The following is a 26,478-nucleotide window of genomic DNA, read 5'->3' as shown; positions in this document are numbered from 1 at the left end:
TCTGCTAAATGTAAAATCACACACAACAATCAACTTAATAATGTAGCACTGGACATCTTGATAGAGTGAGGCGTAATATTATTCCAACTCAATGACGCCCCCTGGTGTTGGTTTGCGGAATAACAAACGCTCTGGCAAATTTACATAATAATCATTTGACGACAAAATGAATAGACACAAAGACAAAAAATAAATATTTAAATGTTTATATAGACAATTTCATGAAATTAAGAAAATGTCTGCGTTCTCAAGAGCGGCATGAAATGAAGAGTGCCTTAAATCAGCGATTCTCAATATTGCACTGCACATTTTGCATGTCTCTTTGCATGTTAGGAGTTAAGAACCACTGCCAGAGAAGGTTTGCAACATGCCATCATAAACCACAAATTTGCTCATTGAATTATCTAAATTTAAGGAGCATTAGCACACTAAATACATTACATTTCCTCCACACAGTGCAAATGTATGAAAAATCTGTTTTACCAAACTGACTCAATACATTTTGGATACAATAATATTGACTCAATACAATTATTTATACATTATACTGTTAATTCTGTTTCTAAATATTTTCTAAACGTTACACCTGCTTCTTATGGTGTATACATCAAATAAATTACAATTCAAAGAACTGAATCTAGTTGTTTTCTGAGGGCAAAGAGCACATGGGCACCTTGTTTAGGTGGGCACTGGGATTAATCGTGACATATATAATGATTTGTAATGGCAATGACCAGATGATTTACTTTATAAACAAAGAACAAAGAAAAAAGGCTTTGCAATATTGGCATAGCAGTCGTTTTTAAATCACGGTGCATCAAACCTTAGCAAACGGATCCATACAGTGGATGCATATTAAGATTGTCTAAAAAAACATCCATCCACGTCCATTTTCTTGGAATAAACTTTGCAATACATTTGTCACATCAAAACAAAATCCATGCAAAAAATTGCATGACCTACTGTTTAAGACAACTACATTTCTTTAAAGAAAGTACAGTATGATGCACAATTCATGTTAAAATGGGCTAAAGAAGAGATCTGTTTGAAATCATCACTGTATGTAAGAGCTATCACCCGAAACATACAAGAGTATAAATAAAAGCTAAAACCGTACTAAGCATTTGTTGCAGAGATAAAAATTTGTCTTTAAACAGATTTTGTCTATAAACCTGATAATGCACACAGATTTGTAGAGCAAATTTCATACATAGCATTGGACTGGTATGAGTAAACTCTATTTTAGGTTGAAAAAGCCAGTGGATTTGGCTTGAGGACCCATCAGCATATTGGCTTGGTTCTTATGTGTGATAATAATCTGGGAAAGAGAAAATAAAAACATATCGGTTATTTATATATATAAATAAACAATAAAAAATGTATAAAATTCAAATTGTTTAGTGAGGCAATATTTAGAAAGCAGTTGAGGGCACTCACTGTACAAGGCGGCTGCATCCATGGCTCTCCATCAATCTGCATGGGCAGTGGTTTATTTGTCCTACAAACAAGAGTGCATTTTTTAATAACAACCAAAAACAATTATACTTGTATTCAATTAAAACTAATTATGCCAAAACATATATTATATACCCAGAGATTATGAGTCAATAGTAAAAGATAAATTTAGTTGGCCATCTGATAACCTCTATTACATGTCAAAAGAATGTATGTAATGTAAATGAAATAGTTTACATTTAAATAAAATGCTAATAATGACTATGCTAATGAACCATACAGCCACGGCCAATTATAAGAATGTCTGTGCATGTCTTGGCTTGTTCGTGCCAGTATGAGCTTGGTCTTCCCCATCAGCCTGAATGGATACCCGGTTAACTTGTGAATTGTCTGAAACAGTTTGTCTCACCTGATGGTAATCTGAGATGTTTTGGCGAGTCGGACAGCGCTCTTCATCCCTGTGTATATCCGTCCCATTTCAATGGCTCCTTCCAAACCCACCACCTCCATGCGCTTATCACTGATGTCTGTGTGGACGGAGCAACACGTCATACAATATTGAATATAAACATTTATAATGTAACAGTCAGAATTCTCTTCATGATCACACCCACTTTCTGACCTGAACAATTAAATGGGCCTGTTTTCAGTCCCATGCCTCTGTACTTGTGAGCCGTGAACCGGTATAAATATAGTATGCATTGTCTCTTTAATAACAGCCTTTACGTGAAGCCTGCATTACATGCTCACAAAACACTACGCCCAAGTTGCTGAAACAGGCATTCACATTAATTGAATTTGTGTTTCTAACATCAGAATTCCAGTGAACTGCTTCGCTGCTTTCTTCAATCTAAGTTTATTTTTGAAAATACAGTATGTTTTCATTGTATAATCATATCAAGATAACCCTGAAACAGTTCCTGTTTGGGATCAAACCTACCCTGCGGGCTTGCTTTTAAGACTTCAGGGTCTACGATGACCTCAGGCAACTCCTGGTCTGTTTTTTCACTTTTTTTGGCTTCGCCCCAAAGGTTGGACCCGCCATGCATGCTGGGAATGTTGAGGACAGCTACACCCTCCAGAGAGAGATTTCTGAGATCCAACGGTGTCCCACAGCACTGGATAAAGTCAGACATTATTTTGGGTTTTCTTTTTTTTAATTCCCAACATTTCAAGCCAAATGCTTACAACGTTTGTAAGCACTTTTTTAAGTAATGAATTGCGTTTTTTTTCATGTACTGAATTAAAGCCTGTGATCTGTTAGATTGAAATGGGCTTGGCTACAGCAGAGCTCCAGGAGACAACTAATACCTGAAGCAGATTTATAAAAATTCCCAGACAATGCTAATGCTTTCAGAGGGGAAGAAAACACAAGGGAAGAGGAAACAGGTATGCGATAAAAACCTATTTCACGTCATCAATACGATTATCCATCCAGTAATATATACATGAACAAAACGATTATTGTCTTTTTAAGTTCTCTTTAGAAGGCACCTGCATGTTGAAATATCTCACCTCAATGGTGAGACACTCCTTTAGTTTTTTACAAGATGCAGAGATGGTCTCAGAGGTGGCAAATTCGAAGTACCAAAGTTTGTTCTTCATTCTAAAAAAATAGTGTAGTGGTTTCACTATGCAATTATTAAACAAATGCATATCGTTTATTATAAAAATAAACAACAATAAGCAATAATGATGGTAGATCTGATGCCCACCTGCTGTTAAACTTCTGAGGATGTTTCTCTCTCATGGTGTGGAAGCGATGAGCAATAGAAGCATCCTGTCAAAATAAACACAGTGTCATAAAATACTTTCATTACGAAACAATATAAGCTTTCAGAAACAACACATTTTATTGGTCAAATGTGATTATTTTATCATCGCTAAGATGCTCCTGAAGCAATATTAAACATAATTTGTTGAATGTATTCTGTACTGTATTTGTCTTACCACTCCGATGGAGAAATAATTGTTGATGATTTCGTAGGGCACAGGATCACCTCTGTCCTGGCCCTCCTCCGTGATCACCTGTACACTCCAGCGGTCCATCGAAACCATAGAACTCCCCTCGATGTCTTTCAGGATTCGGCCCAGATCCATCCCATCATAGCCTAGAACCAAAGGACTGATCAGAACAGACAGGGCAGGTATATGGAAATATTTTATTCTTGTAAAAGTTCACGTCTACGTGATTTTCAAATTTATGCACAATAAAACACCAAATAAATTAATTATAGCTAAATAACAATTTTAACAATACAGAAGAATTGTTATGTTTTGGGGTGGTAAATATGTTTTGTGTATTATTTTGTCATGGCTTTCTCTTTTGGTTAAATGAAAGGGTGTATAGATCACAACTTGTAGTATGCTCAGTTTCTCTCCTCACCTCCTCCCCATCGCAGACACCGTGCCAGATCATTTCCTGTGCCAAGAGGAAGCACAACCACAGGGGGGCGCACTGGCAGATTGGCTTTATCTTCAGTGAGGAAATGAAAATGGTTAGTTAAAAGTGAAGCGAGACCAAGGTAAACATGTTTACTATCATCATAAAATCTCAATTCAATTCATATAGCGCTTTTCACAATGTGCATTGTTCCAAAGCAGAAAACACAAAGTAGGTAAAACGCAGTACATGGTGTTTATATAACAAGTTAAATTATTCTAGTAACTATTATCTAATGTCAGCAGTCTCCCGGTGGTTTATTTAGCATATTTTGCATGAAGTGAATGCTTGGCTGAAAAGATGTGTCTTTAATCTAGATTTAAATTGGAAGAGTGTGTCTGACTCTCGAATAGTGTCAGGAAGGCTATTCCAGAGTTTACGTGCTACGTATGATAAAGCTCTGCTCCCTTTGGTGGATTTAGTTATTCTAGGTGTTATCAAAAGTCCTGAGTTTTGAGATCTAAGAGAGCGTGATGGGGTGAAATGTAATAGAAGCTCTGTTATGTAGGTAAACTCAAACCGTTTATGGCTTTATAAGTAATTAAAAGAACTTTAAAGTCAATACGATACTTAATGGGTAGCCAGTGAAGGGTTGATAACATTGGGGTTATGTGATGGTATTTTCTGGACCTGGTAAGAACTCTGGCAGCTTCATTCTGAACTAACTGTAGTTTGTTTATTGATGATGCAGGACAACCACTGAGTAGTGCATTACTGTAGTCAAATCTTGAGGTTACTAATGCACGAATAAGCTTCTCTGCGTCAGCAACACATAGAATATTACGTAATGTGGCAATATTACGTAATGTGGCAACATTTCTTAGGTGGAAAAACGCTGTTTTTGTGACATTTGAGATGTGATTTCAAAATGACAGGTTGCTGTCTAATATAACGCCTAGATCTTTACCTGTATTTGTTGGAGTAACAGTACATCCTTCAACCTGCAGATTATAATCCGAAATATTCGGTTTACGTGTCTTTGGTCCGATAAGTAATATTTCTGTTTTATTAGAATTTAAAAGAAATTACAAGTCATCCAATGTTTTATATCTTCGATGCACTCTACCAATTTGAATAGCTGGGAGGAATCATCTTGATGAGATATATAGCTGAGTATCATCTGCAATAATGTTTCCAAGGGGTAGCATGTATATGGAGAACAGCATGGGTCCTACAACCGATCCCTGAGGTAATCCATAATTTACTTGCGTTAGATTTGACGATTCCCCATTTAAATTGTCAAATTGATGGTTGTCTGATAAGTAAGAGCTGAACAATTGTAGTGCCTGTCCCTCAATACCGGTATAATTGTGTAAGCGATCTAGAAGTATGTTATGGTCTACAGTATCGAACACAGCACTTAGGTCAAGCAGGAAATCCTGGGAGTATAAAAGAATCAAAGATTGAGTTTTCAACCTATGGCGTCAAGAATCCAGCCCACTGTGCCATCTCCTCCACAGACTAATATCCTGTAGTTTTCAAGATCTCTGAAGAAATGCAACCTGGTTGAGCATAAATTGCTTCAGATTAAAACCACACAGATGCCTTGCCTTTATAACACAATGTAAGCAATAAAAAAGTAGTTTGGTAAATGGCTATCCACAAATTAAATCGAGAGAAAACAAGATAAAATCACGCAAAAATCAAATATACTAGAGTTTTTAAGAAGTCTTTACCCTGGTCCTGGTCCGCCATTGTTAAGATTATAAACTTGCAGAGGATTCAATAAGTATTGGAATTTTCGAAGGATTCTGTAAAAGCATATATTTATTGAAAGAACATGAAAGCATGAACATGTCTGATAAACCTGATAGCAATACCAGCTAGATATCACTTTATAAATAGATAAGCTCACCTCTCTCCCTGCTTTCCACCACTTTTAGGGTTGACAAACACCAAAAGTGGATGTGTGTTAGCAATTGGGTTTATCTGTGCGGGTACAAGAAGCTGTGTGTTAGTGTCACAATGATCTTATAGAATCTGTTGTCCTGGCCTGAATAACCTACTAAAACACTCTTTTCTAAAGCACTGCATAATAGAAATGAGCCAAAACATGTTTTTTTTTTTTTGTCTGACACAACCAATAGAGTGCGTCTGGAGCAGGACTACCTGCTGTCTGATCAATGGGAGGATGGGAATGTTTAAGATATCAAAGGAGTATTTTTGCAATTCTATCAGGTGACATTACACAGACAGTCCAGACTGTGTCCTACCTGTAGTATCTGTCCGTCAGGTGTAGTGTTGAGCTCACTATCATCGCCTGGAATTGAACATCCATTCTTAATGCTGTTCTGCCTCTCCTGAGAGGAAACACACAGACGACACAAACAACATAACTGGTGAACTGATGATTTTTTCTTGACTAGTCTTATAGGTGTGGTTTAAAACAATCATATTTTTGGGGGGGAAAAATGACAACTACTCCGTGCAGTCAAAACACTTTACAGACTATGTAATGTCTGATAAAGCTGTACATATCTTTTATGGCCAGTTTATGTCGTAATCCATTTGTTGAATAATCTGCTTTGTAGGAAACAGTTTGATATAAAATTAATTGTAAATGACTGTGAAAATTTGCATATATAGACGTTTCATTGGACGTATGGGTTCAAAGTTAACTTCCGGTCTGTGTTTGGCTAGTGGCTAATAATATAACCATTTATATTGTATTTAATTCATATTAATATTTAGCTTCATAATAATTGTATTACATAAACATTACATGACATTCATATAGCGCATTTCTGGGTACTCGGAGCACTTAACATGGCAGGGGGAATGTTTGTTTCTAGTCATTGTAGAATTATATTACCTTAATGATGGGGTATATGGCCCACGGGGGTAAAATATGGTCCCTTAAAGGGCCACAGTGGCATTCTAAGGGTTCCTGACTCGCACACTCATCATGTCTCTAAACGTAAGAGAAAAACATAATTGTAATGAAAAATACAAAAGGTTAGAAGTGAAATGCTCCATATAATCATATAACGTGAATCATTAGAACACAATCATATTTAATATTATGTTTTTTAATGGGGATTTAATCAGTTATACATGCATTTGTATCTAACTTTAGCTTAGTAATATGTAATGATTATAGGCAGTAATACAATTGTATTTCCTTTTATTTACGGGTGACTATTTGATAAATACAAGAAAATACCAGTCTCACCAGGGTGTGACACCAGATGCAGCGTTTTCCAGTAAGGCCATGCTTTATTTTCTTTTGACACCTGTCGCACTTCCCTGAATCACAGTTTCCACTCACCCAGTCATGAGATGCAATCTGCATGCAACCAAATGTGTGTATGCTGTTTACATTTGCAGTGTTGACTCATGTCATTCAAATACAGAGGAGATCTGGGCTGGTTTCCTACATCTGACATAAATATTCCTCAGTGCTGGTATAGGCAAGCACCCATATTAGAAAAATGTCCACTATTATTGCCCCAGAAAAAGATTAATGGTCATAGAATGCTCATGACAACATTCTGCAATAACAGGACATGTCATCACACCAGGTAAAGTTGTTACTGAACTATTAAATCCTATGTTCACTATGTGAAATTGTGTACTCACCCCTGTCTCTTTCTTGGACTTCACATATGTGTGGCTGCATGGAGCTGGGTTCTTATTGGCACACCGACCGTGCACTGTGTATTTACAACCTGTGTATGACAGCAAACTGTTGTGATACAAAGATCATTCCAGATCAGAACTAAACTTTGCTTTATAGTTTTTTAAACAGTTGAGCAACCGTTTCTACTATCGGCCACATGAACACAAGCCAGTGTGTGTCAGGGCCAACTGCATTCTCACTTCTAAGACTTTAAGTTGCTTTAAGTGGCCATGATGGGGGAAATACAGCGACTTTGGCTATTGACATCTGTTGATGAGCTCTGGCCCGCAAGTAGAAAAGCTCATAACATAGTGGGTCCCCTTGCATGGTATTTGGCATATCGACCGTAGCCCTAAACGGACGAACTGCTCTACAGAGTGCGTTTTGTAAATATGTTTTGTCCTTAGGCAAAGAAACGAAAAAATGTGACAACATCTTAGCCCTTTGTCAGACTCCATAGTGGTTCAAAAGGAAGGGGCGAGTGGTGGAGTAATCCGTTGGTTGTAGTTTGCAAACTCACCACTAGATGCCGCTAAATTTCAACAACCGGACTTTAAACTTTGATTGTATGTTTTACTCACGGGTGCAGCAGAGACCCTGTTTGCGCAGCCCCAGCAGCATATTCTGACACACGTTACAGTAAACAGGCTTGTTAAAATGCTTCATCCGCCACAGATGCTGGCCATCTCTTTGGTTCACCTTGAGAAAAGAAAAATACATACAGAATAAATGTCATTCTCAAAAGCCGAAATGTACAAAATGCAACACTGAAATCAGCGAAAATGTGTCACGTAAACATATCTTGGTATGAGAAATGCATTTCATCTTCTAATAAACACACTTTATTCACACAAAAGAAATAAATCACAGGTTAAATATGAGTTCTCAGTTTATTTTCCAAAGACAGACGTATAAGTGCAATTCTATCCACATTTATTTCATTGCTTTTTACCTAACTGTGTCTACAACTATCTTCTTGCTTTTTTCGGGCTCCTCTATGAAATTTTAGGAGAAACATTTAATTCTATTGTTGACACATTAAATATCTCCATAAAGTCTGCTAAGCTATAGCCAGTTTCAGTGGCAACAACTTAAACGTTATGTAGCTCAAATTTAACTTCCGGTAGACCTCTGTTAAGAAACAATAACTGCTGACTAGTTTTAATTGAATTGAATACAATAACCTAAAATAAATTGTTAAATTGCTAGCCACTAGCCAGACTGATAACCAAACACTGACCAGAAGTAAACTTTGGGCCAGACGTATGCGTCCATCTTTAAAAATAACATAATTTATAACGTCTTTAAAAGTGCAAATATTGGATTAAAGGAAAAAAAGGAAAAAAGCTCTCATTTTAAGATGAAGCGTGCTGTAAATTCAACATTAGTCACCGGATAAGAGAGGCATCATATGAGCAATCCACACGGGTATCTTCTTATTTATTACAGTTTGCGTTCTTATCTTACACCTACTGGTTATTCTTTATTAATTCAGCGGCCGACTGGAGGTGTCGAGGGGGGCTGAAGACATTGTGACTCACATGTTCACATCAGGGCCTTATTTATAGAGTCCAATCTTTGGTTATGATGAGTCAATAGGGAACTACAGCCAGCCAGGAGATCTGAAACTCAAACCCACGCAGACGTAACTAGGCCCAACATAAAGTAGCCCTTGTACCACAACTATGGGCAGGTGGAAATAGCACGTCGGGAACTCCCTGGCTTATGTGGCTGAGCTCGACCGTGCCACAAGAGATAAAAGCAAGAGTATTAAGTGATTCATCTCCCTATTTAACAGTAAGTGACAGTTGGCGACTGGTGTCAACAGCAGATGGTTCAATAACTGCAACTTCCTCACACGTCCTCGTGGATGCTTGTGTGGTCAAAATGTGAAACATCACATTATGCCTTAATGTTAATGTGTGGTGTGACAATGGCACACTATGCATTCAGCATACAAGGTTGTACTCATCAGTAATTCATTGTGTTTTATTACATTAAGTTTACCAAGCAATGGATAAAGACACTTTTGGCAAAAACGCCATTAGAGGTTTAGAGTCCCCCTCATGGAAAGCATGAAGCCAGGAAGAGGTCTAGTGTTACTTGATGGATGCCATCTTCAACTTTCATGATGGAGTTGCCAAGTGGCTTCCTTGTCAAATAAACTTATGGACACTTCATTTGTTCAACGTTTGGGAGCATGTAACTGAAAGCAACAACCTGAGATATGAGTAACTGTCCCGTCAATACCATCTGAATATTGGGTTAAATCCTATTATGTTAAAAACGCTTGCACGTGTCCATACATATTTGTTAGCATATAAACATGCATGCAAATTTCTGTTTCAAAATGTGTATGAATTGCTTAAATGCTTACACACAAGTGTGACAGTATTTGCACAAGTGCAAAGTCAGCAGGGTTTTGGTGTAACAACAGAGACTGAAGTGTTTGCCGGCTAGAGCTCACACACACATTAATAAATAAATAAATAATAATTTCTCTTCATCTGTCTTTTCTACTTTTTTTTGGTGTGTAGGGAAACATTGATCAAGTTTTACGAAAAAAGTGCATTCTGAGAAAGAAAAGTATTGGCTTTACTGTATGATCTTTTAACAGAGATACAGCCTTGTACGGTCCCAAAATAGCACCTCAACTCTCTGACTTTGCATCTGAAGCCAGAATGTGTGACAGCGATTTGCCCTCCGAACCCAGAGAGATCTGTAATCGCTCCGCTCCAACTCCACTCCGTTTACTATGTCCTGCTCCTCATGTGCAGGGGTGAGAGAAACTCAACTCCAAGTTCACTGCATTACAGCAGGGGGTCTCATACTTTTTCATTCCAAGACCCACCTAGACATTTATCTGAAATAAATATTCTTAGTGGAATTATGGGGGGAAATGAACATTTGTGTTCCCCCCTTTTGTTTTATAATATATAATTTTAATAGAAATACAAAAATACTTGAAAACCACTGTCATTGCTAATCATTTACTTAACTGAACTGTATATGTAATTTACCACAACTACAACCTTAACCCACTTTGTGACCCACATTTTAATAAACCCCTGCATTACAGAATTTGCACGGTTACTACTCTGTTCTTTCAGTTCTTGTTTTGTTGTATGTGTTGCAAACAGGCCACAAGTCAGGTTTGTGCAATTTCTATAAAGTGAAGGGTAATGTATATAAAGCAATCCGTATGACATATTAGTCAGTTCACCCGGCAGGCATATTTATTGCTAAAAACAAGAAGACCTTATATCAGCTTAATTCCATGAAACTGTCAGAAACGAATATATCTGAATAACATTCAAATTAAGAATAAAATCTGACAACAACAGTCAAATAAATTAAGCAAAAAATGAATTTTCAGTCTGGTTCACGGAAAACGCATAAACCCATATCACAACAGCGATGGCTCTTTTCAGTGTTTTATTCTGACTGCGAATAGTCTACCAACACTGGCAAATTCTAGCTGACATGCAGTTGCACAGTGTTTCTGTTCTCACCTTTAGTCCCAGTAAAACCAGTATTGGGATGTTATTCATGCCTCCCTCCACCCATTCCTCTAATGACACGGTTCCGCTGCTGTCCGCATCAATCTTTTTCATCATATCTTTCAGAACCTGATAGTAAGGTAAAAAGTAGGTGAATATGTGTTTTTGTAAATGTGCATGTGAAGAACAAGCCATCTTATTTCTGCTACAATCAGAATATATTATAATATTATAAGGGCTGTCAATCAATTAATTGCGATTAATCGCATCCAGAATAAAAGTTTGTTTTTACATAATATGTCTGTGTGAGGTGCATATTAATTATTTATTTATATACCCTTACATGTATACATATTTAGGAAATATGTATTTATTTATATTTTCAAATCATTTAAATTATATATACATGTTTATTAATGTAATATTTTTCTTAAATATATGCATGTATGTTTTTATGAATACAAAATAAATATGAACAGTACACAGACATATATTATATATACACAAACTTTTATTCTGGAGGCGATATGCTTCTGTTATACTTCAAAATACGAAATTGTCAAAGAAGCAACATCATGTAAATCTTATTATTTGTTGACTGCCTTTTCCTACATTTACATTTAGGCATTTGGCAGACGTTTTATCCAAAGCAACTTATCCTATACATTTTACATAGGTATCTGCAATCCCCTGGGATCGAACCCACAACCTTGCGTTGGAAGCTACAGGAAAAATTTTGTTTCTCATTTTGCTCTATGACAAGTTAATGCTTGCCACATGAGGGAGGAATTTCTCTTTGACAGGGTGTGGTTAAATCTGGAAACTTTATGCGGAGCACGCAGGCATTTCACTTCTCCTTGGTAAATACAGACCATTCACTATATAAGCATTTATACTAATCTGATGTTATTTTCTATATCCAACCCTTTGTAAACACCCGTAGACATGACCAGTTTTAAAATTTGATACATTATTGAAAATGTTCTCTTCTTTTTTTAAATGAAGGGCATCGTTTGGCCCTCACAAGCACAACCAAACATGTACACACACAAACTCACAGGCTGCAGTTCAGACACATCCCAACCAAGGTAGTTTGCTGCATGCATCATCTGGGCAATAATGCGGTCCACTTCCTATTTCACAGAAACATGACTGATTAAAGATGTTAATAAAAAAGTAATTAAAGGAATATGATTCCATTCTGTTACGTAATGAGGAGTTAAAAGTAGATAAAGATAAATTATGCATACCATACATTATAAACAAAGATTATTTTAGTCCCTCATGTTACATGAAAGTATTATAGTAATATTTTTGCTTGAACACCCACCACACTGTCCAGCACTCCATTGCCATCTCTGTCATAAAGTCTAAAAGAAACTGTGAGGGGATAACACATGACTGCAGAAAATTCATCAATATTAATGTAGAGTAAAATAGCAAAATGTATTTAAATGATTTACATTCAAGTTTGTCCCTTGGTTGCCCATCTTCCAGAAGAGAGAAATAACAGGACACATCCTTCAGAAAGACGTCCTCTTTAGACAGAAACCAAAAAGTTATATTAATGTTCTTCTGGATCAATATTTAACAATGTAACTTGTTTGATTTCTATAAAACAATAAGTTTGATATTATTTGGCAGCTGGTCAAAAATTTAATTACATTAACTTAAGTTACATTATTTTAATGCGAATTTGTCTTCTTTAAATGTTACAGATACAAAACATTTACTGTATGTACTAACAAAGACTGTAAGTCCTGTTGATTCACCTACAGACATCCTCACTAAATCAAATGACACAGACAATGAGATGGAAATACTTGACTCACTGTTTTCATCTGATCTAGCTGACTCTGAGTTTTGGAAAGATCTAAACAGACGTTTGCACATATCTGCCGGGAAGTCTTCCACTTCCAAATATGTCTTCAAGAAGAGCCGGAAACCCTCTTCATCTATGCACTAAGTGAAAGTAAAGCAAAAATGCAAATGTGATCAATAAAAGCTCATGCTACACAAATGGCCTTAATGAGTTTCACTCAGGCACATCCATTACAGTAACATAGCAAATGCACACTAATATAAATGTGGACAACAAACTTTTAAAGTGTTATAATAAATATGCTACTTATGCCATAGAAGAACAACTTTGACTGTATTGTCTGCTTTGTTTTCACGAAGGGTTCTTTGTACTGGAGAAGGGTTCTTAAGACTATAAAGAGTAAAGGAATACTTCTTTTAAAAAGTTTAATATTGTTGGGCTTCTCATAACTCCTATTTTGATAATTACAACGTACACATTATGGAAACTAATAGAGCCATAACGATATCTGAGAGTTTCTCAAGGGAATGTATCTGATATTCAATTAAATTCTGCACTACAAACCTTATCCTCATTCTAATAACTGTATGATCTTCCTGTCCTACTTATCAATAGAATTAAACAAGAAAAAAGCCAAAAGTTATTTTCAAACTTCAAAGGCCTGAGGACATAACTTCTTATAGTAGAACAAGAGAAATGTCATAATTGCCTGTTATAACAAAAATAATTTGACAAAGAATTTTCATATAAGATTATAATTATTGTTTATTGTGTTTGGAGGATGTGAATAATATTTAAGAATCTTAAAGTCTCTGTAAACCGGAAGTCGTGATCGTTTTAAAATCCGTATTCTGACGCATTTCCGAATGTAACAGATCACAAATGAGTAAAAAGTGGGCTTGTTTTTTTTATCTGCGATTTGTATAATAACAGCCATTGCATTTTTAATTGAACTGCCAGCAGACGGACGAGTTAACGGATGCTCCGCCCAAGCCATCTAACATAGGTTATTTGAGATAGACAGTCATTTTCAGATTTTAGCACATGAATTTTAAAAGAGAATAACCCACACTGATAATCTATATACATTAATGGTTCTGTTCTGGGCAAATACTCCCTGCCCATCCATGCAGCCAGCATGCATAATAGCATTCATTAATTCTTAATGACATTTAAGTGTTACACATTATGTAAAGTAATTGTCTTATGAAAAGGAATAACAGAGGTCGAGTCCCGATTGTAAATGTGAAGTGGAACTGGGGATGGAGGAGGGTAATTTGCTTCTGGGCTGCTGTTAGCTGAATGAATTTTAAAACGGAAGCTGGGATTGTGTCATATTTCTATAGGTAGATGAGGTGACCTGCCAGAACTGACGCTTTATGCTTTTTATTTTATTTCACAGGGACTTTAATTGTAAAAAAAACATTTGCCAAGCATGGGAAAGCATCATTTGCATTTGTTAAACTACGCATTTGTAAAACTTTTATCTTAAGTGACTTATTCCAGATTTTAGTTACATTTTTTTCAGAAAAATAGTTATCATGCATGTACGTGTCTGTTTTTGTAGGAGCTCTAAAAAAAGATTCACATTAAGGGTGGATGTTTTCACAGGTACTTGCTGTCAAAATAGCGCGCTGCTGATGGAAAAGTCGATTCACTCACCTCTCCATGTCTATACTTGGCTAAGCTGCCATCTGCATTAAACTCCTTTAGCACATCTTTTACTGTCAAACTGCAGTCTGCAAAGCAATGTAGATCATGAGAAGTGAGATTATTGTATATTTCAAAATGACAAAGTCACACGATTTTAGACACAACATCCATGACAGGTGGGTGTCTACCATTTCAGCCAATTGTTGTGCTTCTTTTTCAGAAACTGTGTACATGCACCCATAAGTAAACGGGCCACAGGCTTTTAAGATGCACATAAAGGTTGTTTTTCGACCCTGAGAAATTTGGTGCTTAAGGGCTCTGAGTGAGTCATAGTTCATAATGAAGCAGAGCGAGTAGGTGGGATGCGTGTGGGCATCAGGACTCACAGTCAATGTACTGCTGAAGCTGGATGAAGTCGACCGGCCTCAGCTCTCTGTCGTCTGAGTCTGACATCTCGACAGCCTTTCAATAACACTGAAAGAGAAAGAGAGAGAGAGGTGAGAGGAAAACAGACAGATGGAAAAATTCCAGGCATGTTGGTGCATTAAAATGATGGTCCACGCAAAACACATCCTGTCATTTACTCACATTTATGTTGTGATAGCTGCTTGGCTTCTTTTTGTAGTGGAACACAAATGGACAAGTGTGGTCATTTTTTTTTTTAGGTAAGCTAAGCCATATCAGTACTTTACATATGTGGCATTGGTGAATTTACAGTAGAAAGTAGAAAAGTCAATGCATTAACTAAACCCATATACATAAAATTTAACAAAGTTATATTTTTTATATTTGTAATGTCGCTTGAAAATGTCTGTCAATACAACAGTACACTATTTGTAAAATTTAAAAAAATATATATCATAATTTAGCATTGATGGTATCCTATAGAAATACCTGGTCCTTTATACTGTATGAGGGTGCTGGATAATTGTCATGCTAATAAACTATGGTAATTAAATGATTTGTCAAAGTGCTAAATTATACATTTTTAAAACATGGTATCAGCGTGGTATCAATATAAGCAGGTGTCAGAAATGTTGTTTATTCTTTCAGGTTAAAGATGAGAAATGTGTCCAAATAATTTGCCATCCAAATCCTACAATACTGCACCACACGCCAGCTACTTTACATGAGCTACTGATAGGACGAATGTGTAAGAGCTACACAAGTACCATATATAGACCTATGTATTTATAATGTTTTTTTATTTTATCTTTGGGGGAACAAAGAAAAAAAAATCTAAAATAGTTTTAGCATATTAAAATTAAATAATGATGTTCATATGGTAGTTGACAAATAAATGTGCCCTTCACTCTTACAAAATGTGCCATAAAAGGTTCTTAGATGCCATTGAAGAACCTTTTTGTGCCAAAAAGAACCTTTAACATCTGAAGAACCTTTCTGTTTCACAAAAGGTTCTTTGTGGCGAAAAAAGGTTCTTTAGATTATAAAAAATAACAAAGAGATGGAACCTTTGGCTGAATGGTTCTTTGTGGAACCAAAAATGGTTCTTCTATGTCATCGCTGTGAAGAACCTTTTAAAGCGGCCCTGCGACAGTGTTTCATGCATTCTGACTTATTTACAATGTTAAACGTGTTGTCTTCTCATGCTTGACACGGTCAACATGTCAAAAAAGGAGTTGGACTTATGACGTAGTATTTCTGTGCTCGATACACTCCCTCAGCGTTCGTACAGATTCCGGAAAGTTTTTTTCGAACATGAAAAATCGTTATGTAACAACTTTTCTTAGTCCCTTATTGGACAAGTCCCCTGAAAAGCACGCAGCACGCCCAAGCATCAACCAAGGAGAGCGGGAGGAGGAGCACAAGTCACTTTCACTGGTGTGCAGGACAGAGAGATGGAACTACGTTCAGCTGTGTTTGTCTGAGTGCATTTGGTTGATGAATGTTATATAAACGGTGGATATAACATTTGATTTGGAGATTGTTTGAAACTGATAGATGGATAGATAGAATCTCTCTTATGCTATTTTATATTATAGTCTAAATATAAATATTATTAACATTAACTATTGTTTTTTTGCTACAGGTATGTCACACCATAGGACACAACAGCATGTCAATACCAATATAGTGTAACTCATTGTTTTTATTAATGACAACAATGGAACGCTAACAAATAAAAAAACATGACCCCCAAAACTAAGATGAATCTGAATTCTCGGTTTTAGCTTGGAATACGTTTGTGTTAACGGTCACACAGCTTATACAGTTATGAGAAATGTAATACGCCTTGTCAACCTTCATATATTATCTTTTTATTTGTTAATAAAATTGAGAGTGATGGTTAGTATGACCTACGAAGAATGTGACTGTACAATGTCAGGTGACAAGACTTATAAAGACCTATTAAACTAGAGACAAAAAAAAGAAACACACAATCTCTCGGTCGCTCCCCCTCTCTCTCTCTCTCTCTCTCTCTCTCATTTTGTGTGTTGGACAGAAACAACATGTTTCTGGGTCTCATCTGTAATGGAAAATGGATCAGTCAGGGAGTCCAGGGAGATTACACAAGTGCCAGGCTAAAGTTTTTCTTATGAACATTCATTAAGATGTCATCAAACGAATACAAGCCAAACAGTTTTGATGAAGAATAAATGGGTGACCCATTTAAAGCAAGTCTAGTGTCTAGCAACTTTAAGAAAATGTTTATTTTGGGGAAAATCCACTAAAAAGGCTCTTTGTTCTGGTCTCATAATGAAAGAGCTTAGTAATGTGTTGTTTACAGTCTCTGAGACTGTAATATGACAGGAAAAGCAGTGAATCTGGCATATACACCCACTCCTCTCATGTGACGTGAGCACACAAAGGGTCACACCGTTCTCAGTTAATTCCCTCAAAAGGTTGGTGTTGTTGCCTAGAAACTTTCTTTGTGTGGCCTGTGCTGTGTGTTTGCATGTGGGTATGTGTGTGCGCGTGTTTGTGAGAGCAGAAAGTTGGGAAAACAGAACCAATACTTTTTTTGTCAACAGCAGTGTAACTGACAGACAATTTTGCATGCTTTTGGCCTATCAATGTTTTTTTTTTTAGAAAACATACAAAAATATTAAAGATTTTAAAGGCTCACGCCAATATGGTTAAATTAAACTACCCAAAAATCTAAGTGTACTTATATTTAAATTTATAGACAGTGTTTCTCTGACAGATTGTATTGCATTGACCTAAAAGGGATACTTTATTTAGAAAAATCTAAATTCTGTCATCATTTACTCTCCGTCAGGTTGTTCCAAACATGTATACATGTATTTGTTCTGCTGAACACAAAGTAATCTATTTGGAAGAATGTCTGTAACCAAATAGATCTCGTTTACTGCCATAATGGTGAAAATAAATACTATGGCAGTAAATGGGGATGAGATCTGTTAGTAGATTTCAAATCATATTTTTTAAATAATAGATTTTAATATTCAGATTTGGATTTGAATAAATAAATCTTATGAAGAAATGTCTAGGTCATATTTGATCCAACCCAATGTATTTTTTGTGATGAAAATGAAGCCTTATTAGGACCTTTAAAGGGATATTTCCCTTTATTTTTCCCCTGATTCTGCTCTTCCTGATTGTTTATTGGCATGCGTGGCCCTCCTTTACCGATTGATGCTTCTGGCTCAAATCCAAATGTCCATGTGATTTTATACCACCCACACAAACAGTGTATAAGATCATAGCACGTCTCTGCTGGACTGGCAATTATTTCTGTTTATTAAGAAACAGTTGCCAGTCATTTTTACAATAAAGAAACAGATTCATGCTATTGTGTCCACGCTGCACTAGTTCCATGTCACTGGTATCATTCCACAGCATCTTGCATCACACATTTTAAACTCAAATGTTTAAGTGGGATAATATGCAACCAGTCATTATTGCAAAATAAATTAGAAACGTTCAGAAGGCTTTCTGACCGTTGCACTTTTAGCTCTACAAAGAATGTCAAACATTGAATGCGAACCCCTAAGTGCATAAGTCATATGTTTCTTCTGTATGCTTTCACAAACCTTACAGGTAAAATGTCAGTAGCATTACGGAAGTGGTAGACTGGTGTACTCTTGTGATAACTAGTTTCAGTTAGTGAATTCAGAGATTCCCCTGTATTGTGTATTGTAGCATTCTTTTCTCGTTTGGCAGTAAGAACATATTTTAAACATCAATACCATAAAATTTAAATTTATAGTAGGTGCTTGAGTTTTTACATTTTAAAAAAACAATTTGTTGATAGATATGGTTGCTTGGCAATTCTCTTAATAGTTGTTCTCCTGCAAAACACAAAAGAAGATATTTTTAAGAATGTTGGTAGTCAAACAGCTGCCGCACCCATTGACTTTTGTATGGACACAAAAGCAATGCAGGTGAATGGGTGCCGTCGCTGTTCGGTTACCAACGTTCTTTAAAATATCTTCTTTTGTGTTTAAAGTAAAGTAACAGTGCTGTTACTACCTGACATGTTGTCTTCTATCTCAAAATGTACATTTATCAGACACATTTATCCAAATCAACTTACAATGCATTCATGCGGATGGCATTAGGGACGGGGGGACATGACCCCCCTCAGATTCATAGCGACCCGATCCATCCCCCTCACTCTTTCCCCACCAAAGGCGACAAACATTGTTAAAACTGAGGATTACTCAGGGTTTCCACTATTTTACATTAGCCTAAGTAGTGGCGGACCGGGCCTGCCGTTCCTAAATTATTTAGCTGTCACTGCTTCAGAATCGGGTCGGCCACAAACGTTTACGTTATCTGTGCTCTCTGAGTGCTGCTGCTAGCTTGCTACAACTCCTGACCTCGCCCCCGGGGTCCTACGAAGAGAGCTGTTAAGGAGCGGGAATACTTGGACTTTCCACGTCCCTATGAAGCGCAAACTAGGGCTGTGCAATTAATCGAAAAATAATCGTAATCGAAAAGGATCCTCTCTTTTTTTGTAGTATATATCCACAGCGCACACCTTTCCTTTACAGTGCTATTTCTTTACATTTATTGTTCAGTTAAATTTAGAGTTTAAAAGCCAAGTTTCTTTCATTTTCTATGTTGTTTTAAGTGTTCGTGTGAAATAATCGGGATCTGAATATTTGCCAAAATAATCACGATTATGAGTTGTCATAATCGAACAGCCCTAGCACAAACGCGTCCGCACCGCTTCTTGAGCATACTCTTCATGGATTAAAGTGTCGACGTCCGAGATCGACACATGCGAAGTACAAATGAGTATGTGTTCTCAACCAGACCTTCAGAGGGCAGCACTGAGTCGCGTCATTCACAGACCGACAGCAAATGAATGATAGAGGAAGTCATTCGCCATTGCAAACAATCCGAACAAAGACAACAAAGAACAACAACCAAACAACATGGAGAAGGATATGCTACTTAGCTTAATTTTCTTGGTTTGAGCGGCATACTGCACACTTTCTGTATCTCAGCCATAAGATTACATTTCCAACCGACCCTAAAAGCTGGACTTAGAACACAGTATAGACCAGACAGGGTGTGTGAGGCTTCAGCCAAGATAAAACATTTCTGCAAAAAAAATGCTTGAATGTCAGCGATTTACAATGCCTTTCAAATCTATATTTAGAAATGGTACTTTCAAAAGCTTAAGTGTTGTTTAGACAAGCTGTTCCCTGTCCTTGTGGGAACCTACTGTTTTCTATCAGCAATACGTCACAAATACGTCATGTTTTAGCTTTTTATTCACAAAGGAACATTTTATTGCTCTTTAATAGCTAGACGGCCTTAATGGAGATCTCAGTAGAAACAGAAATAGAAACATTGTGACAACAAAAACAACTGATGTCATACAGTAATGTAGCATGTAGACCACTTCGGATGACTTAATACAATGCTGGTTCGACGCTGGTCCAGAAGAACTTCCTGGTTCAGTTATTTTAACACTACAAACATTTGAACAAGATACAACCAACAGAACATTAATAACAGAATTAAAATGTTAAACAAATAGATTTAAAGGTCATATGTGTAATTTTTGGGAGGATCTATTAACAGAAATACAATATAATCTACATAACTATATCTTTAGAGGTGTGTAAAGATCTTACATAATGAACCGTTTAGTTTTTATTACCTTAGAATAAGCTATTTCTATCTACATGCATACAACGCGCATTACATGGTATTCGCCATCTACATGCATTACATGGTATTCGCCATCTTGTAAGGAGTCCTAAACAGGTGCGAAACTGCGATTCCTAAAAACGTTATCTCCTTCGTCAGAACTAAGATGTTGTCTTCGCTTCTTTTTTGTGTCAGCTACCGTAGTGCTTTGAAAGGGATGGGGGAGGGATTGAGTGAGCTGTTGGTCGCAATTTGTAACCGTACTGCTAGATGCCACTAAATTTCATACACTGGACCTTTAGGATTACATATGTGAGATTTAAAAATAAAATAAAGAAAGGAAACAAAATTGCCTCTGGACCAGTGGTCTATAGAAAAAACAGGTCTTTGCAGACATTGGTATCTTGGCCGATCTACTAGTCAATCTTGACCATCTCTAAAAATCTAGATGAGAGCACTTTATTCAGAAATTTAAGCAAAAGTCTACATTTCATATCTGCTGTCTTGGATAACCAACATTAAAGAGCCATATTTTTTTAAATGAAGTAAACAATTAGCTTGTTATGAGTAGATCTTTATCACGATAAGCCAAAGCAAATCTACTCATTTTAGCTTTTGCAAGGAAACACAGTAATACATCAGCTCACTAAAAAGGATTTGCAATGCTGGTTGCTATGGAACGAGTTTCCCAACAGCTCCGCTGCCTAAGACCGTTGCCAAGACAGCATTGATGAAGTGTGTTATAAGGGGAAGGAAAGCCCGGTCAGCAGTCACAGGTCTTCCCCTGCAACCCCAATCCACCTACGCTTAAACTACAAACAGACTGCTTTGCATTCAATCTGCTGATGAAAGTGTGAATCAATAACCACAACGAAAGGGGATCAATCTTGTCCCATTTTTGTCTTACGTGGGGCTGTGCATTTTAGCTCATGCACAAAGCTCATAAATGTACTGTTTTTAGTTTAAACCACGTATAGAGGTTTATACCAGCTGTTTTCTGTACAGTTGCTCTGAAACTATATACATGGGAGAAGCGCAAATCAGTTATTATAGTTTTGATTTTAGTTTTATCAATATTTTAAATGAGCTTTTCATTTTTAGTTTCTGCGTATAAACTTTTTTACTTTGCTATATAAGGGATATACATCTTGATTTTAATCTTATTTTAGTTTTTATTTATAATTTTAGTATTTTAAACTTATTTCATGTTTTTATTTTCCCTTAGTGAAATTTTCCAATAACTTTGAAACATGTTCAAAGTTTTAATTTTAGCAAACTAAAATTACCTTGGCCCAAATAAACTAATCTGACTCAGATACGCTAAAACAGCATGCAAACCAAATGCCAGGCAAACAAGAAACCAGCTTTTGCTAGCTAAGTGCTGACGATTTGCTTTCATCGCATCTAGAATAAAGCAGACAAACTTCAAAGTTTGAAAAGGGCAAAAAAGAAACAGACAAACAGTATGGCAGTGTGATCTATACGAGTCACACCCGATGTAAAACAAGCCATGTACTTGCTGCATGTATGCTACACGTTTTCAATGGAAAGTTGTGGCAGGACGAGTTTTTTTGTAAAAGAAAAGGGGCCTCGGCGCTGTGCAGGAAACCCTTTCAAAGTCACTGGCTGCCCACAGACACGCCTGAGCTTGCAGAACAGCAAACGTGTCATCCTCCTCCAGTGTAGTCTGTTGCGCGGTTTGTGCAAAAGCACACGCTTGAGGAGACACATGTTAGAAACGCGCCTACACCCACACCGACAGAACACTACAGAGAGCAGACGTACAGCAACTGCTGTGCTAGTCTCCTGCCCACACAGAGCAATATCAAGAGTCAAAGCCATGGGCGAAGTGATTAAGACTGCATTAGAAATCATAGACAGCCGTCGCAATTGACTCAGGCAACTAGAAAATGAACGCATAAAAAATGCGTTTGTGAAACGGACACGGGAACATTTCTGTATGAAAATACACCCTAAAAGGCCATTATCCAACCACTGGAAATCGGCTCTGTTCCGGTTTCCAGTCAATAAAAACCTGAGATGATGATGTCATTTAGCTTTATGGGCCACTGAAAGGACATTTTTCTAAATCCTCTGGGAATTCACAAGCTCTTCCGAGTAGCTATATACAGTTTTCAATGACATAATCTTGGCAAAAAAGACGTAATCCCCAGAGCAATAGTTAGACTTTTGCATGTTACATAAATGTGGTTGGATGATGATTGAGGTTTCAACAAGACATCTGAATTCAGTGTCTAAGTTTTTCCTTGGATTGTGCCTCAAGACTTTATTTTCTGCGAGTGTTGTTTGGTTACCAACCTTCTTCAAAATATTTTTCATACAGGTTTGGAATGACATGAGAACTATCCCTTTAAATGTCTCTGTTCCCCTATCCACTTTCACTGAAACGAATTATAAACATCATTATGTGTTTCATAGATCATACAAAATCAACATGAAGGTGTGGAACAACATGAAGGTGAGTCCTGGTGAGAGTTTTTCAATTTTAGGGCCAATATTTAAATTCATTAGGCTTGCAAATTAGACAGTGTTACAAAATCACAAAGACAAACAAACATGCACCACTCTCTCCCTCTCTCTCCCTCTCTCTCCCTCTCTCTCCCTCTCTCTCCCTCTCTCTCCCTCTCTCTCCCTCTCTCTCCCTCTCTCTCCCTCTCTCTCCCTCTCTCTCCCTCTCTCTCCCTCCCTCTCTCTCTCTCTCTCTCTCTCTCAATAAATACGAGATGTTTTTTCAAGGTTAAGAGAGGAGTAGAGAAAAACAAGAATGACTGATTTGGTAAGCGATATCGTATGATTCACCCGTGTAAACTGGAAATATGACAAAATGCTTTAGAATAATATACACCCACTGGAAAGATGAATTGTACAGCATACGAGGAAATCCAGAGAATGTAACCCCTTCAGATAAATGTGTCAAAACGCCCTGTCAAAAGATGCAGTCAAGTGGATTGGGACAGTTATTAACAGTTATCTCAATATCTATATATATTATAAAAATATCTATCTATCTTTGCATCTGAATACCATCTTTTGATAGATGGCATTTTGTCAAGAGTGTAAATAGTTAAAAAAAAACTTCCTCAAAAACACTCTTTAACCTCACTGCGTGTGAATAAGAAGCAGTGTGACTCAGTGTCACGGTCCATGCAAATACTTGCAATAAAACAAATTCAGGAATGACAAAACAGTCAAAATACTGACAATAAATATACAATATTCACGAATCAAAAAGGAAACCCGCCAGTTGCTACAACTCAAAGACAGTCGTCTGGTTGAGAGGTAGAAAGTATCATGGCGTAAAAGTGCAATGACACAAGCATAACATCAATGCAAACGAGAACCCAGATATGTTGTCAAGACAGTCAAGTCAGTCAAGTCAGTTTACTGAATGTTTGAAACACGAACATGCAGGTGGCAACAGAAACAACATGCAAAACAACGTACAATCACTGCCGCCATCGAACTGTTGTCAAACCACTAAATCGCTGAACTAAATCACCACTGAACTCCACAAAACAATACACAAACACGAACGTTTCTTTACCTTTCCTGGCAACCCGGGTCGGCGATAAGTGATTAAGTCTTGTCCCGAAAACAGATGCCGAGGGCAAAATCGAAAATGTAAGGTAGAACTTAAACTAAAGTAAGTGGAAAAAAGAGACGTTAAAAGCTCCGACTGAGAGAAAGCGTTGAGCTGTGTTTGTCCATGGGAAACGCGACTGAGAAATGACAGTGAACACGCCTAAAATGTTACTGACACTCCCATAGATTCAGAGAGAGAGAGAGAGAGAGAGAGAGAGAGCGAGAGAGAGAGAGAGAGAGAGAGAGAGAGAGAGAGAGAGAGAGAGAGAGAGCAAAGCACCGCCCGCACTCATGTGTCTGAGCTGAGAGCTGCACTTTACCCAACTGTGATTCCTACACTGTATCTACAGCCTGAGTGAGCGAGGTTTGGGTTAGAAATACATAGCTCCACGTTATTCAGCTTTGACTCCCACTCTGTGTTTTCAGCTAGAGACATAAACGTGATAGGACTAAAATACACAGCTGCATGTAGTCTACAATCTTTAGCCTGAGACACGAATGAGATATGAGAGATAAATATATGGCAGCGCATTATTCAGCTGCGACACCCATACTGTATATCCAGCCTGAGACATGAATGAGATATGAGAGATAAATATATGGCAGCGCATTATTCAGCTGCGACACCCATACTGTATATCCAACCTGAGACATGAATGAGATATGAGAGATAAATATATGTCAGCGCATTATTCAGCTGCGACACCCATACTGTATATCCAGCCTGAGACATGAATGAGATATGAGAGATAAATATATGTCAGCGCATTATTCAGCTGCGACACCCATACTGTATATCCAGCCTGAGACATGAATGAGATATGAGAGATAAATATATGTCAGCGCATTATTCAGCTGCGACACCCATACTTTATATCCAGCCTGAGACATGAATGAGATATGATAGATAAATATATGTCAGCGCATTATTCAGCTGCGACACCCATACTGTATATCCAGCCTGAGACATGAATGAGATATGAGAGATAAATATATGTCAGCGCATTATTCAGCTGCGACACCCATACTGTATATCCAGCCTGAGACATGAATGAGATATGAGAGAGATAAATATATGGCAGCGCATTATTCAGCTGCGACACCCATACTTTATATCCAGCCTGAGACATGAATGAGATATGAGAGATAAATATATGGCAGCGCATTATTCAGCTGCGACACCCATACTGTATATCCAACCTGAGACACGAATGAGATATGAGAGATAAATATATGGCAGCGCATTATTCAGCTGCGACACCCGTACTGTATATCCAGCCTGAGACATGAATGAGATATGAGAGATAAATATATGGCAGCGCATTATTCAGCTGCGACACCCATACTGTATATCCAGCCTGAGACATGAATGAGATATGAGAGATAAATATATGGCACCGCATTATTCAGCTGCGACACCCATACTGTATATCCAACCTGAGACATGAATGAGATATGAGAGATAAATATATGGCAGCGCATTATTCAGCTGCGACACCCATACTGTATATCCAGCCTGAGACATGGAGGAGATTTGAGGAAGAAATACACAAATGACTACTCCCACACTTTGATTTCAGCCCGAGACATAAATAAAACATGACTGAAAAATACTCAACTGCATTAACATTACGACATTTAACCTGAAAATGAATTAGATGTGAGAGAGAAATAAACAGCTTTACTAAGTGGTGACTCCCACATTGTATCTCCAACATGAGACATGGGTGAGATATGAGAGAGAAACACACGACAGTGCATTATACAGCCGTGACACATATACTGTATATCCAGCCTGAGACATGAATGAGATTTGAGGAAGAAATACATTAATGGACTTTACTCAGTGACTACTCCCCCACTTTTCAGCCCGAGACATAAATAAAACATGGCTGAAAAATACTCAACTGCATTAACATTACAACATTTAACCTGAAAATGAATTAGATATGAGTGAGAAATACACAGCTTTACTAAGACTCTCACATTGTATCTCCAACATGAGACATGGGTATGATATGAGAGAGAAACACACGACAGTGCATTATACAGCCGTGACACATACTGTATATCCAGCATGAGCCATGAATGAGATTTGAGAAATACATAACTGTACTTTACTCACTTGTAACTCCGAAATTGTACCTTCAATCTGAGACGTAAGAAATTCACAGGTGCCCATTACTCAGCTTTGCCTACAACAGTGCACAAGCTCAAGACGTAAATGAGATACGAATGAAAAAAACTATCTCCAGCCCCAGACATGAGTAAGATTTAAGTGAAAAATGCACTT

The 26,478-nt window shown here is 37.3% G+C and overlaps 1 protein-coding gene across 2 annotated transcripts; it reads right to left on the bottom strand.

Annotated features, from left to right (window-relative positions):
- Positions 1–190: 190 nt before the first annotated feature.
- dgkaa (diacylglycerol kinase, alpha a) lies at positions 191–24,542 on the bottom strand. Of its 2 annotated transcripts, XM_079477854.1 has the most exons (24): positions 24,148–24,542; positions 14,879–14,966; positions 14,502–14,578; positions 12,850–12,979; positions 12,481–12,555; positions 12,348–12,397; positions 12,076–12,150; positions 11,030–11,146; positions 8,099–8,216; positions 7,478–7,566; positions 7,071–7,184; positions 6,711–6,809; positions 6,112–6,198; positions 5,754–5,827; positions 5,575–5,649; positions 5,315–5,400; positions 3,842–3,931; positions 3,406–3,566; positions 3,171–3,235; positions 2,971–3,061; positions 2,396–2,573; positions 1,865–1,982; positions 1,438–1,498; positions 191–1,318 (listed from the first exon to the last, which is right to left on the bottom strand). In XM_079477854.1, the coding sequence occupies exons 2-24, from the start codon at positions 14,943–14,945 to the stop codon at positions 1,238–1,240; spliced, it is 2,178 nt and encodes a 725-aa protein (XP_079333980.1). In that variant the 5' UTR covers positions 14,946–14,966; positions 24,148–24,542; the 3' UTR covers positions 191–1,237. The 2 variants fall into 2 exon arrangements, with proteins under 2 accessions (XP_079333980.1, XP_079333981.1); XM_079477855.1 differs by lacking the exon at positions 12,348–12,397 and having other exon boundaries at positions 24,148–24,343.
- Between the last annotated feature and the right edge of the window lie 1,936 nt (positions 24,543–26,478).

The sequence above is a fragment of the Barbatula barbatula genome, assembly GCF_947034865.1.
Source record: "Barbatula barbatula genome assembly, chromosome: 17".
NCBI lineage: Eukaryota > Metazoa > Chordata > Actinopteri > Cypriniformes > Nemacheilidae > Barbatula > Barbatula barbatula.
Note: the sequence above shows the minus strand (reverse complement) of the source record. Positions and strands in the feature narration are given on the sequence as shown.